The following is an 18,127-nucleotide window of genomic DNA, read 5'->3' on the forward strand; positions in this document are numbered from 1 at the left end:
AATAAGTGACCTGTTAAAGAATCTTATCAGATTCATACATATTAGTAAATATTTCCCTTTTACCTTATGCCACCTTTTTGTAAAGTTCTGTGTACTCCCTCACTGATCACCTGACAGGAAAGAATAAATGCTCCAGGGGTGTAACTATAGAGGAAGCAGGCATGCTGCCTGGCATGCTGCCCAGACACAACTTAAGGAGCTCTGGGGACGCATACTCCTGTAGCATAATGCTCAGTGCTCTAGCGTATGTGCGCATGCAGGGGGGCTTGCACTTGCAAGGATGCAAGGGACTAGGACCCACTGGCCTAGGGATGCCCAAGCCCAAAATCCAGACCTGAGTGGTAGTAGACCCACATCATGCGTGCAGGGGAGGGGATCATCTTCTTCTACAGCCACTCCACCTATAGATAGATACGATAGATAGATATAGATTTGGGTGCCTGCTGCCTGCCTGGTAGGCATGCGCACTTGAGCAAGGGAAAGGGCTGGGGAGACGATGAGGTGGGGGCCAGTTAATTTGCAGAGCTCCAGGCCCCTGCGAATGGGCAGGCCCGGATTTGTGGAAAGGCCACCAAGGCTCGGGCCTAGAGCGGCAGGATTTTAGGGGACAACATGCTGCCCAACCACATCCACATTGGTTCAGAAACACTTTGGATTTGCAGGAGATAAAATCATTTTTTACATTTCCTGTGCGTCAATCCCCATTGCTCTGGTCCCAATGATGAAAATTTGCATGAATAAAGGGGAGGGGACAGGGGCGACGAACGGCAGTGGGCCATGGGGCGCCTGCTATGTAAATCTTGCCCTGGGGGAGGGGGGGGCTGGGGCTTCATAGTCATTATATTGCTGACAGGCTCTAACCAAAACAGTGAAAAAAGTATGAGAAGACTCAGCTCAGTCTATCATTGACTGATATAACCCTGCATATATGTGTGCTCTTGCATGTGTCTTGCAAAGTGTCAAATGTTATATTTTTCATATCTGAAACAGTTTTTACATATGAGATGTTTTGTACAATATATTTGTATTCTTTTTGTTTTAAGCTAAAAAATTCATGTCCCAATTTACCTGTTGCATTAACGATCTTGTTGTACAGTCATTTTGTGTTTTGCCAAAACCTTAATTAGGGGCAGATTTATCAAAGGTCGAAGTGAATTTTCGATTTAAAAAACTTTGAATTTCGAAGTATTTTTTGGGTACTTCAACCATCGAATAATCCAAATTCGACTTCGACTTCTTTTTGAATTGAAAATACTTCGAAAGTACCGTCTCTTTAAAAAACCTCGACTTCGACACTTTGCCACTTTAAACCTGCCGAATGGCTATGTTAGCCTATGGGGACCTCCTAGAACCTAGAGCCAAAACTTGGCTAAGTTTTAAAAAGTCGAAGTTTTTTTTTGAAAATCGCTCGATCGATTAAATCGTTCGAATTATTCTATTCTAACTATTTCTACGATCGCTCAAATGATTTTACTTCAACCGCAAATGGCCAAAAAATTCAAAAAGAAAAGTTCGACTATCGAATTTGGCCAATTGGATGGTCGAATTTCAAAGTTTTTTAACTTCGAAATTTGACTTTTGATAAATCTGCCCCTAAATCAAATAATATCATAGCCACTATTACAGAGGTGTTCTAGCACTTTTAGGTTTGTAATATGCTTTGGGCTGTTAAAGATCATTAGATAACATAATTCTCACAGATGGGCCTACTACAATCCTTTATGCTAAGAAGTTTCTCTATACTCATGCCATTTAAAATTTTTATTTATTGTGACATACTAAAAACCATCAATCACCCCACATGAAGCCATTTTTTAAATTTTTTGAAAATTTTTAATATGTCATAATAAATACAATTTTTAAATGGCATGAGTATAAATAAATTAGCATAATGTTTACCTCTTTTTGGTCACTAGAGGTCTCTATCATGCTATATAAATTTCTGTAGCCAATATAATCTTTGTATACTACTACAATCTTTGACATGAAAATTGTCATGGAGCACATTATTATATGTTAGGTCCTGCCCTAAATTTGTAGCTTGCAGCCAAAATTGCCTTAACATATGGGAAAAGTCAACCTATTTGGCTTCAGCACTCTCAATCTTTTCCACAAATTCTTCCTTTACACCAGATTTCTAATGATTCTTAAAATACAGGCATCTTTCTATTCCCTATCCCTCCCAAAAAAGGATTAGACCTCTATATTTACTGCCCAGTGGTTGGACTCATTTAGCCATATTGCAGCAATGCAATGTCATATTTCTCTTTTAGTTCCTTTAACTCCATTAGCAAACCACTATGTTGTTAAGGTCAGCCTTCTAGCCAAAGAAGTAGAAAATGCTTTATTCACTGAATTTTTGTCTTTAAAAAGGGAGACCATAATCACCTTGAAAAGCGGGATGTATATAATGATGTGACATATTAACTTTATAGGTTCCCTATCACATAAAAAGTAGAAAGACTCATCAATTTAAACTGCATGCACTTCTATATATTAGCATTATGTATACATGCTAACTGGCAACATTTGCTGATGTTGACTTGGCATTTCACACATTATCACTAATACATTTCTTTTAGAATAACTTACAAGAAGCCTATAAACTTGCTGATTCCTTCCAGTTCATACAGACGTTCTGTCTCTGAGCAACTTTCTTCTAATTGTGAAAATCCTAAAAGAAGAGAGAACTAGAAAATGAGCAGATTCTGGTTCAGGTATAGGGAGAAATGAGAGAAAAACAATGAACCTAGATGAGATAGAGTAGAAGAGAGCATAAGCTGCATAGTTCATAACAGTTCCTTAGTGAGAGGTTAGAGAATGAAAGGGATAAGTCTAGAAAGCAGAGGTATGATGTATGAGGAACCCTGTGATAAAACTTTTATTAATAAGACTATTTAAGGTGTGGTTCACTGTTAAGTTAACTTTCAGTAGGTTATAGAATGTTCTATTCCTTAGCAAGCTTGCAATTGTTTTTCATTATTTATTTTTTTATAGTTTTTCCTCTTCTTACCCTTTTCAGCTTTTAAATTAGGGTCACTGACCCCAGTACATTTAAAGAAAAAAGTCCCAGTGTAAAACCAATAAGTTTATAATTCCACCAGTAGTAAGTGGGGTCCAGTCCCAGACCTACAACTCGAGGTGGAGGTATGCAACCAAAGGAGAAAATGTCAGGCGCTCACAGATCTCACAAACAGGTTTGTGTAAAACTGAGAATTTTGTTTTAGGCCACAAAGTACGCGTTTCGTGCCTGTAGGTCCTTAATCATAGGCTGAACCCAGTAGCCAAAAACTATTGCTCTGTGATGCAATAATTGTGCTCTAGTTACTTTTAATTACTATGCAGTCCTCTCCTATTCATATTACTGTCTCTTGTTCAAACCATTGCCTCGTTTCTAGGATAAATAAGACCCTAACCACCAGCTGCTCAAATACCAAACAGAAGAGCTGCTGAACTAAAAGTTAAATAACTGGAAAACCATTAAAAATAAAAAAAGGAACACTAGTTGCAAATTTTTTTAAAATACTGTTTTAAAATATTGTTTTAAAATATGTCTACGTCACACTAAAATTTTAAAGATGAACAACCCACTTAAAATGTTGTCACATTGACCATAAATGAGAGGCCAGTGTATAGACAGACTGAAAGTATTATTAGTGTAACTTCTATAGATGCCACACCACTCTATAAGCACAAGATGCCCATATGTAAGCAGTAACATACCTATCACCTCTGTAGATATGTATCACTTAAGGGTAGTTGAAACATGAAAGATGGGAAGGTGAATCGCCTTCTAGGTATGCTGAGCTGTACCACTGTGTCTACCACTAGTCTGACATTCACTCGGTATCACATTCCCCCCTGCTACCATACTGACTAACTGAAATTTGGTAGAACCACACCACTACAGATTAACCTTCCCTAAGGACTTTCCACTGTTAGTACCCTGATGCGATGAAACTGATGATTGCAATTTCACACATTCAAAAAGTACAACAGCCCTATTCCCCCTGCCACCATAGACTACCTACTTACCACCATCTCCTGGTTCCATGTCTGGGTCCATGACTTCAGCATGTGTGATCCAGTCCAAATAACCCCTCAGATCCTCATCCATTGCTTGCTGTTCTCTCAACTTCTGGAAAGCACCCCGTGATTTTGCTTTTTCACGCTCCTTAGTGAACTCTCTAGGGTGTTTCATAAATGTAAATTATGAGGACCCCCAAACACCACAGACAGTATCAAAATATGAAAAAACAAATGCAACATGTTGTACTTCCATACAAATTCCACAAATGAAAAACAAAAATAAACATATTATACAACATACAAAAAAATAATCAGAATTTTGTATAATGGTGACTAGTAGTTGATTCTTTTTCATAGATTGTATTGTATATTTATATTTATAAGTGGTGAATTCATTTGCAAATAATAGTAATGTTAATTCTTACCCGCTCAGGACACCCAGAACTAGATTGAGTACGAAGAATGATCCGAGGAGGATAAGGCTTACAAAGTAAATCCAGGGCCATTCATTACCAATAGCATCATTGACCTGAAAAAATTAATTTGAAAAATACATTATCAAGTTTCTAAAGCTTATTAATAGTAAGAAATTTTGGCAAATGCTTCTTTCAACCAAAATATCCCAATCATTTTCTAGCTCGGATCTAGCTAGAAACAAATGCACAACTGGGCTTGTACTTCATACATAGAACCACATACTAGGACTTTTCAGTGCACAATTGTGTACTAGTATGTGGTTCTATGTATGAAGTACAAGCACAGTTGTGCACCTGTTTCTAGCTAGATTCGCACTACTGTATACCAGGTGTACCAGTTCTATGAATATAATCATATATATTTTATGAATATAATAATGATATGAATTGCTGACATGGCAAAAAACGTATCTTACATAAGTAAAATAAGTTAATAAGAACGTTATTTACTTAGGGCTATGTCACATGTAGCGTTTTTCTGGTAGCATATTTTAGTCAGTGACATGTGGGGCAAAAGTTGAGGATTTTTTCCACCACAGGTCCAAATTTGTATTAACAGTCATGAAACAATTTTCTTAACCATGACACATGTGGGGAAAAAGTATTTGGACAATGTTTTTCTGCACTGGAACCCTTTTCTTTTCTGGAAAGAAGGGTTTGGGTTACTTGAACACTTGATTGAGTTGATTGTTCTTTAGAGGAACATTTTCTACAGCATTGTGGTGTAATTAGATGTTACTGGGCCACACAGCAAATTCATTTTAGAACCCCCAACATATACAAAGGTTGTCCTGTTTTATCAATATTTGTTGAAATTGTGCATTAATTAGGGCCTCATGGGCCCCTATACCTCCTGGGCCCCTGAGTATAACTATGGATTGTATCTCATGGAAGTTGACAGTGCTAAGGCAAAAGATAACTTAAAGTTGAGAACATATACCTGCTAAGTGGATCCCACTGTTACAAATAAATCATCAGTAACTGTAGATCAACTCTCCAATTAGTAAAGTAAATCAGACAGAAAGATTGTCTGCTTGCAAATGCACTGTGCTTGTCAGGCAAAAATGGAAGAGCTAGAGTTGATTGTACCATAATTGGCATTTCTAAGATCTGGTGGAATGAAACATATACTGAGCTATTAATTGAGATAGCTACACCCTGTTTAGAAGGGACTGAGGAATTGAAAATGTGTAGGAGCTTGTCTTAACATAAAGCCCTATGCCTAGAGATTTCAGATAAACTATAGATTATTATTTATCGAAGACAATTATTATGGTGTATGCTACATAATGGGCAGTATAATTGAAAAGATTAGAGCCCATCTACTTTTACAAATAGAAAAGGCTTCACAACTAGGTCACATTGGTAAAAGATGACATCAGTTACCTAGACTAAATAGACTAGACCCAATATTTTTTGCCCGTAAGCCACATTCAAATGTAAAAAGAGTTGGGGGGCAACACAAGCATGAAATAGTTCCTGGGTGCCAAATGAAGGTCTGTGATTGATTATTTTGTAGTCTCTATGCGGACTGCCAGCCTACAGGAAGATCTTTTTGGCAGTACACCTGGTTTTTATGCAACCAAAACTTCCTCCAAACCGGGAATTCAAAAATAAGCCCCTGCTTTGAGGCAACTGGAAGCAACATCCAAGAGGTTGGTGAGCAGCATGTTGTCACTGTTTGGGGATCACTGATCTTGACATTGACTGGAGTAATGGGTAGCAAAGTCAGAAAAGCAAACCGGTTTGTAAATGTGCTAAGTGACAACTTTTTGTTTGAAACCTATTTCAGATACCTATTGAGAAAGACAAAGCAAAGCAGTTATGCTTTAACAGAGTAATTAAAGAATGTAGCACTGTTACCCACTTTACTTAATCTTTCAGAATTCTTTGAAGTCTGGCAAGAGATTGGTGAATTGCTAATGTGGTGCCATTATAAAAAACATGGATACCATTCTCAGCCTACAAACTATAGGACTGTAAAAGTTACGTGCACTGATGTCACCTTTGGCACTTTCCCACTGTTCTGTGTTTTCAGACATGATTGTTGTGTATTGCTTCACTTTGACAAAGGCAAGATTGCTTTTCGAAATGTTAGTCTCCTACAATAAAACACCACTTTTGTTCCAGTGAGTGCAGACTTCTTTCATTTAGGCCTTAATTATGAGAGGGAAGCATGTTATAAGTGACCTGCAAATGCCTTCTATATTTAATAAGTTAAATGTGTTTCTAATTCTACAAAATATGCAAGGCAGTATGAGAAATAAAGTCTTGATTGAAGTGGAGCAAAGCTGCAAAACTGTTTCAATGGCACATGTCACAGCAAGTAATGTATAGCAAAGGATAGACAGAGTATATCAGGGGCATGCATATACTGCTTTCAGGTTTTGATACATCTGTAACTTATTTGCCTTTTTCTTCTGACTCTTTCCGGATGTCATATTGGGGCCACCTCATCTAAAAACAAATGCTTTGTAAGGCTACACATTTATTGTTATTATTACTCATCTGTCTATTCATGCAATTTCCTATTCATATTCCAGTCTCTTTTTTAAATCAGTGCATGGTTGGACCATGGCAACCAGATATATACGGAATATATACGGAATATATACGGAATATATACGGAATACAACATAGGTCTATCGGTCCACTCACCCAGTACAGCACCTCTGTCCATCCCTCCATGGTGATACACTGATATACAGTCAGCATAGCAAAACCAAAATTGTCAAAGTGCGTAATGCCATTGTTAGGTCCTGGCCACCAACCTCTGCATTCACTTCCATTTATTGCGCACTGGCGGCCCTGGCCTATCGTGCTGCATGGGGCAGGTTTCTCAACTGTGGCAATTACATCTAAAACAGACATATAAATAATTTTAAAAAGTACATATTTATGACTAGATCCCACAAGAAATGTATTGTTGGTTGGTTGGTTGTAAATAGCTCCACACTTACCTCAGATAAATGTTTTGATAAACTTTTTTTATTGTCAATATTGTGCTTTTCTCATCATCTAATTGATGTGTTTAGAAAAGTAGAAAACATGCATAAGCATAACTTTCAGCTGTTCTGAAATTTCTAGAATTTTTAAAACTGAGACTAAAGATATGTATATATACTGTAGATTTAGGTCAATATAAGTAAGCTGTATACCATCCTCACCTGTTGCTTTGTAAAAACAAGTCTTGTGCATCTTCCCAGAGAAAAGTTCTAATCCAACAATAGCATATATTACGATCATGAAAAGGACGAGCAAAGCAATATGGAGTAATGGAACCATTGCCTTAATTATAGAGTTCAGCACTACCTGAAGACCTGCAACAGAAGCAAGTTTTACAATACATAAAAAATAGATTACAGGTATGGGACCTATTATCCAGAATGCTTGGAAGCTGGAGTTTTCTGCATAAGGGATCTTTCTGTAATTTGGATCTCCTAACATATGGTCTACTTAAAAACAATGTGAATTATTACTGGAGATTAGTGATGGGCAAATTTATTAGACAGGCGCGAATTTGTGGCGAATTTGCCCGTTTCGCGCCAGTGTATAAATTTGCGGATTTGCTGCCGCCGACGGTTTCAACAATGGTGACGATAAATAGACACCCATTGACTTTAATGGGCGTCGGCGTCAACTGTTTCTGGATAACAGATCTAATACCTGTATCTGCTGATATTAAGGTACGAGATGTATTATCCTTAGACATGTTATCCAAAGACCTCAGAAAAGGACATTGCTGTTGCCCCTAGTGCCCTATTCAAAAAAACAATTCTTTATTTGACCAGATAGCTTTTCTATGTAATAAGAAAGTATGCCTCATTTGCAAAGCCCAAGCAAGGTGCAAACTGTAAAAATGAGGACAAAGTGTACTCTTTTTTTGTGCTTTTAAGCTTGTTCCATGAGTTGAGCCATGAAGCATAGCTCATTGCACCCCTAAAATGGAGCATAAAGAATGACACCTAGGCATCGTTGCCTGCACTTAGCATGCAGAGTGAGTGGTAGCTAGATGGCATTTTGGCATCTCCCTAGAGTAATGGCAATGCTACTACTGTTAGATATTGTTGCTTATTGTTAATATTCAAATACAACATACAATGTTTTATTGTTTTAGGGCTGAACGCCACGGTTTGCTTACGTCCGACTAGTCGCCATGTGATGACGCACATGCGACGAGTCGTATGTGCAGAAGATAATGGAACTGAATGTGAAATCACAGGTACAAACCACATGTATCCGACTGTTGAATTAAAATGCAGTGTGCAGCGTGTATTTTACATGTAATTGTACATTGTTAACATTATATAAATGAAATTATGATGTAAATTATGTTTTACATTTCACCAATATATTATAATGCTCAACCAATTTTATTTACTATTATAAAAGTACAAAAACAGTATTGACAGTTACTCTCAATAATAGAAAACTCTTTATATACATGGTATATACATATTTTAGATATATTGATGCTCATAACACTCCAAATACTTTGAAATACTTACTTGGCACTCCAGACACCAAACGAAGTGGCCTAAGAACACGGAAAGCTCTCAGGGCTTTAACATTAAAGCCAGTTCCTCCTGGTGCCATTGCACCCTCAACCTTATTTATTTGTTCCAAAGCAATTGTGAAAAGTCTATTATCAGAGAGAAGTAGATAAACAGAAAGTCAATGCTTTTTGCATTACATATGCAAAAAAATCTACCAACAGAAATCTACAGCCACGTATCCATTATTTATATCCTTGAAATTAGCATATTACTGTTACACTTTCAACAGAGCCCATTTGTAATGTGGTGCATCGTGGGTGCTTATAACATTTGCAGTAAATGGAAAAATTAAAGGAACAGTAAAACCAAAAAATTAAAATGTATTAAAGTCATGTAAATTCAAAGTACTGTTGCTCTGCACTGGTAGAACTTGTGTGTTTGCTATAGAAACTCTACTATAGTTTATATAAACAAGCTGCTGTGTAGCCATGGAGGCAGTCATTTACACAGTAGATACAAAGTAGATATCTCACTGTTTACTATAAAGATTATCTGTTATCTGCTATTTAACCTGTGCCAGATTTGAATGGATGCCCCCATGTCTACACAGCAACTTGTTTATATAAGCTATAGTAGAGTTTCTCTCATTCTACCAGTGCAGGGCAACAGTAAATTATATTTTCATTACTTTAAAACATTTTCATTTTTAAATCAAATGTGGATTTTATAGTTTTTGTATTGTTTAATAAAAACTTTCTCCAACTCTCCAGAACCAGTGGCTGCAGCAAAAAAATCCTCCAAATAGAATCCCAGATTATCTGTTTAAAACTGGCTCCATGATCTTTCGCCCTGCATCTGGAGTTGTCATCACATGACAACACAGGACCCAGTGCAGTCTGCATATTCTGATTATTAATCAGTCTTGCTGTATTTGCTTCTATGGCATGTTCATGTTTATGTTTAGTACACAACATATAGCATTTCTAGCATTATTCTATTTTAGACTTTAGATTCCCTTTAACTATTCATTTTAGGGGGAAAGTTTTCATTTAAACAGTTTAAACAGTCTTGCGAATTATATTCATTTAATTAGTGCCTGCCCCTTAAGGTGAAATCCAGGTTAAATAGTCACATTGATTCCTTCTTGGTTAAAGCCCACACTAAGTAGTCCAATCTCTCAGACCATGGTCATTAAATGTGGGGAGTGCCTTCCGATCAATCCCAGGTTTATTTCATGGGAAAATAAGTAATTTTACACTTGTTTTATTGGTATTAATTAAGGATACATTAATCATATGTTATGTTTATGTAAGTTGTAGTATTTTTTTTTTTTTAAAAGGTGTTCTTTTTATTGTTTTAAATGTAACTGGGATAGGGTACAGAAAGAAAGAGGGAAGGGAAAGGGGGGGGGAAGAAAAGTACATCAGCAGTGAAAACAACATATTTATTTGCAGAACATACAATATTGAATTTCTCAAAACATACAATATCATCATGGTAATGTCAATAAATGTGCTTCTAACCAGACACCCCATATTCTCTCAAATTTGTTAGGGTGACCCCTAGCTTCATATGTCAACTTAATTAACGGGAGCATCTTGTTCACGTACCCAATCCAGCCCGGTCTTTGGGGAGGGTGGGGGGCCATCCAGTGAATAACTATTAGTTTCTTGGCATAAAAAAGTAGGGATCTGAGTAATATCCTGGTACTACTGAGTGGCACCATGTCGTCAACTACACCCAGTAGGCATATTTCGGGGGTTTGTAGTGGGGGCAGGGACAGGACCTCAACAATATACAGTGTGATATCGGACCAATATCTGGAAATAACTGGGCATGACCATACCATGTGCCAAAAGGTTCCATCTGCCACCCCACATCTTTTACACGTGGGAATGGGTAGTCTTCCCATTCTCTGGAGCCTGTTAGGAGTGAGGTATATCCGCATTAGAAATTTGTATTGTATTAACCTGTCTCTTGAGCTAATCAAGAATTGGTAGAACCTGCCCGTTGTCTCTTCCCACTGGTCTTCACTCAGACCGGGCATGTCTACCTGCCATTGCTTATAGGCTGACTGAAAAGGCGAAGTTGTAGTATTTATACAAATTACTGTGTTAGATTTGAAGTTCCTACTGAATTGTAATGGCTGCATGAGGCTATTAATTAAGCACTTTTACACCATACTCATTCTTGGCTACCAAAACACAACATAAGTATTGATTGTATGTTTAAACAGGAGAAGATTAAAAGTCAGTCCGCTTTGAATTAGGTTAATTTCTATGGAATGTCTAGGGACTAACACCGACCCACTGGATATTTGGTATATTGGTGGTTTTTAACTTTGTTAATCGATACAATATATCTTTGACTTTATGGAGTAGAAAATACTCCATCATCTATATCTAGTACATAATGCTCCAACTTGTGAATTTTTTTCAGGCTGTTGTAGTGGGCTAGTCTGAGGGTTTAGCAATTGCATTAATGGGAAAACCTATTTCCATTTACTGTAAAACTTACTGCAGGCAGTTTGCTGTGTTTGGCAGGAGGCTCCAGCGGTTAGGAATAGACAGTGGTCTCCTCATGTTCCACTTGCTATAATTAATTTCATCCAGAACATGCCAAGCTAGATGATTTTAACTGTAGGATTTCTTGTGGGGTCAAGTGTATTGAGAAAATTTCAAAATGTTAAACAGATCTATCCCTCAGCATGTCTACTTTTGTTATCATTAATGAAGGCCTCAATATGATCTTTAATTTTAAGGATCTGTGCTAAACTGTTAAATATTTTGACAAGTAATCCTATTTTAAATAAGACTTTTTATCTACTTACATTCTTCTTCAATGAACGTATTGACTTATGGTTATGGACCTACTTTGATCCTCAAAAGTGTAGGCTAGAATGCAAACTTTATAGGGCCCATTTATCAAAAAAGGGGCACACAATTCTTAGAACTCACACTTTAAGAACTTGCTTTTTGAATCTTTGCTGCAACATTTTAAGGATCGAGTACCTTTGTCTTTGGGTGATCACAAATAAGGCAGAATGCAACACATGCTAGCTTTTTGCACTTTTCACATAGACCCATAATATATTAGTCATGTTTTCTTTAACATCTGCATAATTTAGTTCTGTTACTTAGCTAGGCTTGGAAACCAAAGTACTGAAATGAAAACAGAAAGTTCCACATTTCAAGCTTCTATGAAAGAAAGACGAATCATCATTGGATGTTTGTGACTGCTTCATTATATATATATATATATATATAAATATATAAATATATATATATATATATATATACTATAACAAACAAGGGAAAGTTGTGCTCACCACTATTTTTTAAAACCATTAGGCGGGGGTGCAATGAGGCTGTGACCACAAAATACATATAGTCAAATACAAGAGTCCTCTGCACTCAACCCATTATCAATATATTTAAGACAGCGACATTTTGTGCATACTGCTACTAAAAAATGCCTTACCCTTTAAACAAAACAGGAATTGTTTGTCCATATATTGCAATATATTTAAGCTGGCCAACTACGTCAAAGTCATCCCATATCTGGCCAGTCCTATGCTCAATTTCATCTGATTCATTAAGAATTCTATTGCTTCATTATACATTTTACAAAGGGACTTGGTTTTACCTGCAACTTAACTTGCTGCTTTCAAAGTAAACCTCCATACTTGGCTGCCCTTTTATTAGACACCAGTGGGATCACCTGACTATAGCTGGGAAGGGTGGGAGCTACAACATGGAGCTGGTCACTGCTCCTGTATAAACTATAACAAACAAGGGAAAGTTGTGCTCACCACTATTTTTTAAAACCATTAGGCGGGGGTGCAATGAGGCTGTGACCACAAAATACATATAGTCAAATACAAGAGTCCTCTGCACTCAACCCATTATCAATATATTTAAGACAGCGACATTTTGTGCATACTGCTACTAAAAAATGCCTTACCCTTTAAAAAATGCCTTACCCTGTTTTGTTTAAAGGGTAAGGCATTTTTTAGTAGCAGTATGCACAAAATGTCGCTGTCTTAAATATATTGATAATGGGTTGAGTGCAGAGGACTCTTGTATTTGACTATATGTATTTTGTGGTCACAGCCTCATTGCACCCCCGCCTAATGGTTTTAAAAAATAGTGGTGAGCACAACTTTCCCTTGTTTGTTATAGTTTATACAGGAGCAGTGACCAGCTCCATGTTGTAGCTCCCACCCTTCCCAGCTATAGTCAGGTGATCCCACTGGTGTCTAATAAAAGGGCAGCCAAGTATGGAGGTTTACTTTGAAAGCAGCAAGTTAAGTTGCAGGTAAAACCAAGTCCCTTTGTAAAATGTATAATGAAGCAATAGAATTCTTAATGAATCAGATGAAATTGAGCATAGGACTGGCCAGATATGGGATGACTTTGACGTAGTTGGCCAGCTTAAATATATTGCAATATATGGACAAACAATCCCTGTTTTGTTTAAAGGGTAAGGCATTTTTTAGTAGCAGTATGCACAAAATGTCGCTGTCTTAAATATATTGATAATGGGTTGAGTGCAGAGGACTCTTGTATTTGACTATATATATATATATATATATATATATATATATATATATATATATATATATATATACAGGTATATTGTGAACCGGTAACTGGAGCACAGTGTGAAGGGAGATATATTTCCCCTAGGTTCATGTCTTACTCCCATATGTACAGCAGTTCTGAGTGGGTTAATTCCCCTAGAAAGTCTCACCTAGGGAATAATTAGCAGGCTAGATCAGCTAGCTGCTAGAGAGGGTTGGGGATCTGAGAGGAAAATTGAGACACACACTGAGGAGAGCTGGGAGCTGAGTGTGGCCATTGAAAGAGGCTGATGGCTTGGTGGAAAGGTTTAATAAGACCCTGAAAGCCTTGTTGAAAAAGGTGGTACATAAAGATGGGAAAAATTGGGACTGCTTATTGCCGTTTTTGTTGTTCTCAATCAGGGAGGTCCCACAAGCTTCTACTGGGTTTGCTCCATTTGAGTTACTCTATGGTAGACACCCCAGGGGTCTGCTAGATGTAGCTAAGGAAACTTGGGAACAGGAGGCTACCCCCTATAAGACAGTGGTAGAACACATTGCTCAAATGCAGGAGCGGATTACAACGGTGTTACCTATTGTAAAGGAGCACATGGCCCAAGCACAAGAGGCCCAAAGCAGGATTTATAATAGGTCTGCAAAAGTAAGGAACTTTAATCCTGGGGATAGAGTCTTGGTACTTATCCCCACAGTTGAAAGTAAGTTCCTGGCCAAGTGGCAGGGGCCTTACGAAATAATTGAAAAAGTTGGTGAGGTGAACTATAAGGTACGGCAACCTGATAAGAGAAAACAGGTGCAACTTTATCATGTGAATTTACTGAAGCCCTGGAAACCTCAGGAGGTCCTGGTATCAGAACCGGGCCCACTGGTCCATTCTGCTAGTCTTATTCCAGAAGGACCTTTAATCCTGGTGATAGAGTCTTGGTACTTATCCCCACAGTTGAAAGTAAGTTACTGGCCAAGTGGCACGGGCCGTTCAAATTTATTGAAAAAATTTGTGAGGTGAACTATAAGGTACGGCAACGGAGACCATACTGCTAGTCTCATTCCAGAAGTCAAAATAGCTGAAATTCTTTCAGTATTCCAGAAACAAGAAGTGAAAGAATTCTTGATGAGAAATAGGGATGTTTTCTCTGATCTTCCTGGAAGAACTAAGCTAATTGAACATGATGTGGTTACGGGCCCTCAGGTAAAAGTCAAGATGAAGCCATATAGAATACCTGAGGCACGGAGACAGGCGGTCTCTGAGGAGGTAAGGAAAATGTTGGATCTAGGAGTAATTGAGGAGTCCCACAGTGATTGGTCTAGCCCAATTGTTTTGATCCCTAAACCTGATGGGACTCTAAGGTTTTGTAATGACTTCTGAAAACTGAATGAAGTCTCAAAATTTGATGCCTATCCCATGCCTAGGGTAGATGAACTCATCGAAAGGCTAGGCCATGCGAGGTACCTCACAACTCTAGATCTCACAGAAGGGTATTGGCAGGTACCACTAGCAGAAGGGGCTAAGGAAAAGACAGCCTTTTCTACTCCTGAGGGTCTTTTCCAATACAATGTACTACCTTTTGGTTTACACGGGGCCCCAGCTACTTTTCAAAGACTAATGGACCGTATTCTTAAACCACATAATCCCTATGCCTCAGCCTATTTGGATGATGTGGTTATCTTCAGCTCTGATTGGGAGTCTCATTTATCTAAGGTACAGGCAGTGCTAGTCTCTATACGTGAGGCGGGGCTTACTGCAAATCCTAAAAAGTGTGCAGTTGGAATGGAAGAAGCCAAATACTTAGGTTATGTAATTGGGAGAGGGGCAGTACAGCCTCAAATAAATAAAGTGGAGGCAATACAAAAGTGGCCCCAACCTGTCACAAAGAAACAAGTCAGAGCCTTCCTTGGGATAGTAGGCTACTATCGTAGGTTTGTGCCTAACTTTGCTTCTATTGCAGCTCCCCTTACAGATCTTACTAAAGGGAAGAGCTCGGTAATGGTTAAGTGGTCAGCTGAGGCTGAAAAAGCTTTCATAGAACATACAAATTCTCTCTGTAGGCAACCAGTGTTAATAACACCAGTTTTTCATAAAGAGTTCATTGTGCAAACTGATGCCTCAGATGTGGGTTTGGGGGCTGTTCTCTCCCAAATGGTAAATGGTGAGGAACACCCAGTAGTGTACTTAAGCAGAAAGTTACACCGGCTGAGAGTAGGTACTCTATTGTAGAAAGGGAGTGCCTAGCCATTAAGGGCATTAGAGGCCCTCAAATACTATCTGCTGGGCCGAAAGTTTAGATTGGTCACAGATCATGCTCCCCTTAGGTGGATGTCTGAAAATAAAGAAAAGAATGCTCGAGTCACCAGATGGTTCCTGGCCCTGCCAAACTTTAAGTTTACAGTGGAACATAGATCTGGAGCACTGCAAGGGAATGCCAATGCCCTCTCAAGGGTTCATTGCCAGGTGGCGCAGTATGCTGAGCCCTACGGGCTGATGCAGATGGGGGGGATATGTGAACTGGTAACTGGAGCACAGTGTGAAGGGAGATATATTTCCCCTAGGTTCATGTCTTACTCCCATATGTACAGCAGTTCTGAGTGGGTTAATTCCCCTAGAAAGTCTCACCTGGGGAATAATTAGCAGGCTAGATCAGCTAGCTGCTAGAGAGGGTTGGGGCTCTGAGAGGAAAATTGAGACACACACTGAGGAGAGCTGGGAGCTGAGTGTGGCCATTTAAAGAGGCTGTTTATTTTCCCCCAAGGACTTTATAAAGGTACTGTGACTCTGGGGAGTCGTACTGTTTTCTTGTTTGACAGGGAATCCCAGTAGGGGACTGGTTAGTAGAGAGGGAAACTACCCTGTGTATTAGTTAGAGCCCAAGTGTGGCCAGGATTTTGTTTTGTTTTATTTTGTTTTATGCTGCTTTGCTCCCAAAGTCTTTATATGTGAACAATAAATGGACTTTACCCTGTTCAAGAACTGTCTTTTCGTCTGATCCTGCTCACAATATATATATATATATATATATATCTATATATCTATATATATATATATATATATATATATATATATATATATATATATATATATATATATATATTCATTGATACCTTTTGTAGAAGTTCACCAACGGGACAGTGTAAGGTGAGAAAATGTCATGCCTTGTACCTGATTTTTGTACAATTCTACATCTACTAGTTCTATTAGTTATCTATGCTTGGAAACCTTGAAATATCAGAAGTTCTAAATGGCTGTAATAACTTCATTTGATATATATCCATTAATACCCCTGTAGCCTTTTTATAACAGAGACTGAAAGGAGAAGGAAAGGCCCATTTAATTGGGGGTGCCAAAAGTTAGGCACTTCTAAGTCATTATATATATTACCTGACACCTGTCATAAGAAAACTTGACCAGTCCAGGGGTTCTTCCAGCAAGCACCATGGAGCGATTGGCTTTTTCTTTCTTCAAATTTCCTGGGGCAGACGCATGCTTAGTAGGACGAAATAGCCAATTTCTTTGTTAAACACTGACTTTTCTCACTACTGCGAATGCACACCCGCGCAAAGAAAGAAGCTGATTGCTCCGTGGTGCTCACTGGAAGAACCCCTGGACCAGTGCAGTTTTCTCCTGACAGGAGCACTAGCCTGGGGTGTGAGGTAAGTATATACAATCACTTGAGGGTGCCTAACTTTTGGCACCCCCAAGTAAATAGGGATTTTCCTTCTTCTTGAAGCCAACATCTGTACTGTATTTGTTAGAGTTTTAAGAAGAAGGAAATCTATAGAGACAGTTTATTGCCAACAGTTTAGACACAATAGTGCAAGCTATACCACTGTATTTATTCTGTAGAATACTTTACCATACCAGAGTAAACTGCTCTAGACACTGTCTGTGTTTGTTTAGGATAGAAGCTGCCATATTAGCTTGGTGTGACATCACTTTCTGCCTGAGTCTCTCCCTGCTCAATCATAGCTCTTGGCTCAATCTACAGCAGGGAAGGGAGGGGAGGAGGGAGGCGGAGAGGAGCAAACTGAGCATGTTCAGGCCCTGCCCTAAAGGATGTCTGAAGCAGAAACCCATGTGTACACAATAGAAGGACAGAAATGCAGTGTTTCTTGTGACAGAGGACTCTAAGCAGCATTACTTTGAGGATTTACTGGTGTATTTATATAGGCCTTTCTGATAAAGCTTGATTAATTTTAACCTTTCCTTCTCCTTTATCATACATTATATTTTTATAATAAATGATTATTCATTGGATGGATTGATTGATTTGATGTGTCCAACCCTTACTTTCTGCCATCAGTTTTTCTTCTATGTGCCTTTTAATATGTTTGTCCTCTATTTAGCCAACTTTATGAATAAAGATTCATTATATGCAATGAGTCATATATGCAATGAGGAAGATGACAATACAAACACTAGTGATTCTGAAGCCACAAGATAAAGTATGATAGAATCTATTACGTCACAATGAAATAAGGTGAGGGGTGGATTGCATTACATTGCCAGCCTAAGGTGGTTTAACATAATTAATAAAATCAAATCAAAAAGTAGT

General features: G+C 38.2%; 1 protein-coding gene across 2 annotated transcripts in view; it reads right to left on the reverse strand.

The window, feature by feature from the left end:
* The window catches only part of LOC108707491 (voltage-dependent L-type calcium channel subunit alpha-1S), a 155,323-nt gene that overhangs the window by 70,789 nt on the left and 66,407 nt on the right, over window positions 1–18,127 (reverse strand). For both annotated transcript variants that reach the window (XR_005965388.1, XM_041582031.1), the window contains exons 5-10: window positions 9,014–9,147; window positions 7,673–7,825; window positions 7,164–7,363; window positions 4,455–4,558; window positions 4,036–4,187; window positions 2,593–2,674 (exon numbers count right to left, since the gene is read on the reverse strand). Coding sequence is in view for 1 of the 2 variants with exons in the window: in XM_041582031.1 (XP_041437965.1) it covers window positions 2,593–2,674; window positions 4,036–4,187; window positions 4,455–4,558; window positions 7,164–7,363; window positions 7,673–7,825; window positions 9,014–9,147 (825 nt within the window). In the remaining variant the exon portion in view is untranslated. The remainder of the gene's footprint in view (window positions 1–2,592; window positions 2,675–4,035; window positions 4,188–4,454; window positions 4,559–7,163; window positions 7,364–7,672; window positions 7,826–9,013; window positions 9,148–18,127) is intronic.

This window comes from Xenopus laevis, chromosome 2L, assembly GCF_017654675.1.
Source record: "Xenopus laevis strain J_2021 chromosome 2L, Xenopus_laevis_v10.1, whole genome shotgun sequence".
Taxonomy (NCBI): domain Eukaryota; kingdom Metazoa; phylum Chordata; class Amphibia; order Anura; family Pipidae; genus Xenopus; species Xenopus laevis.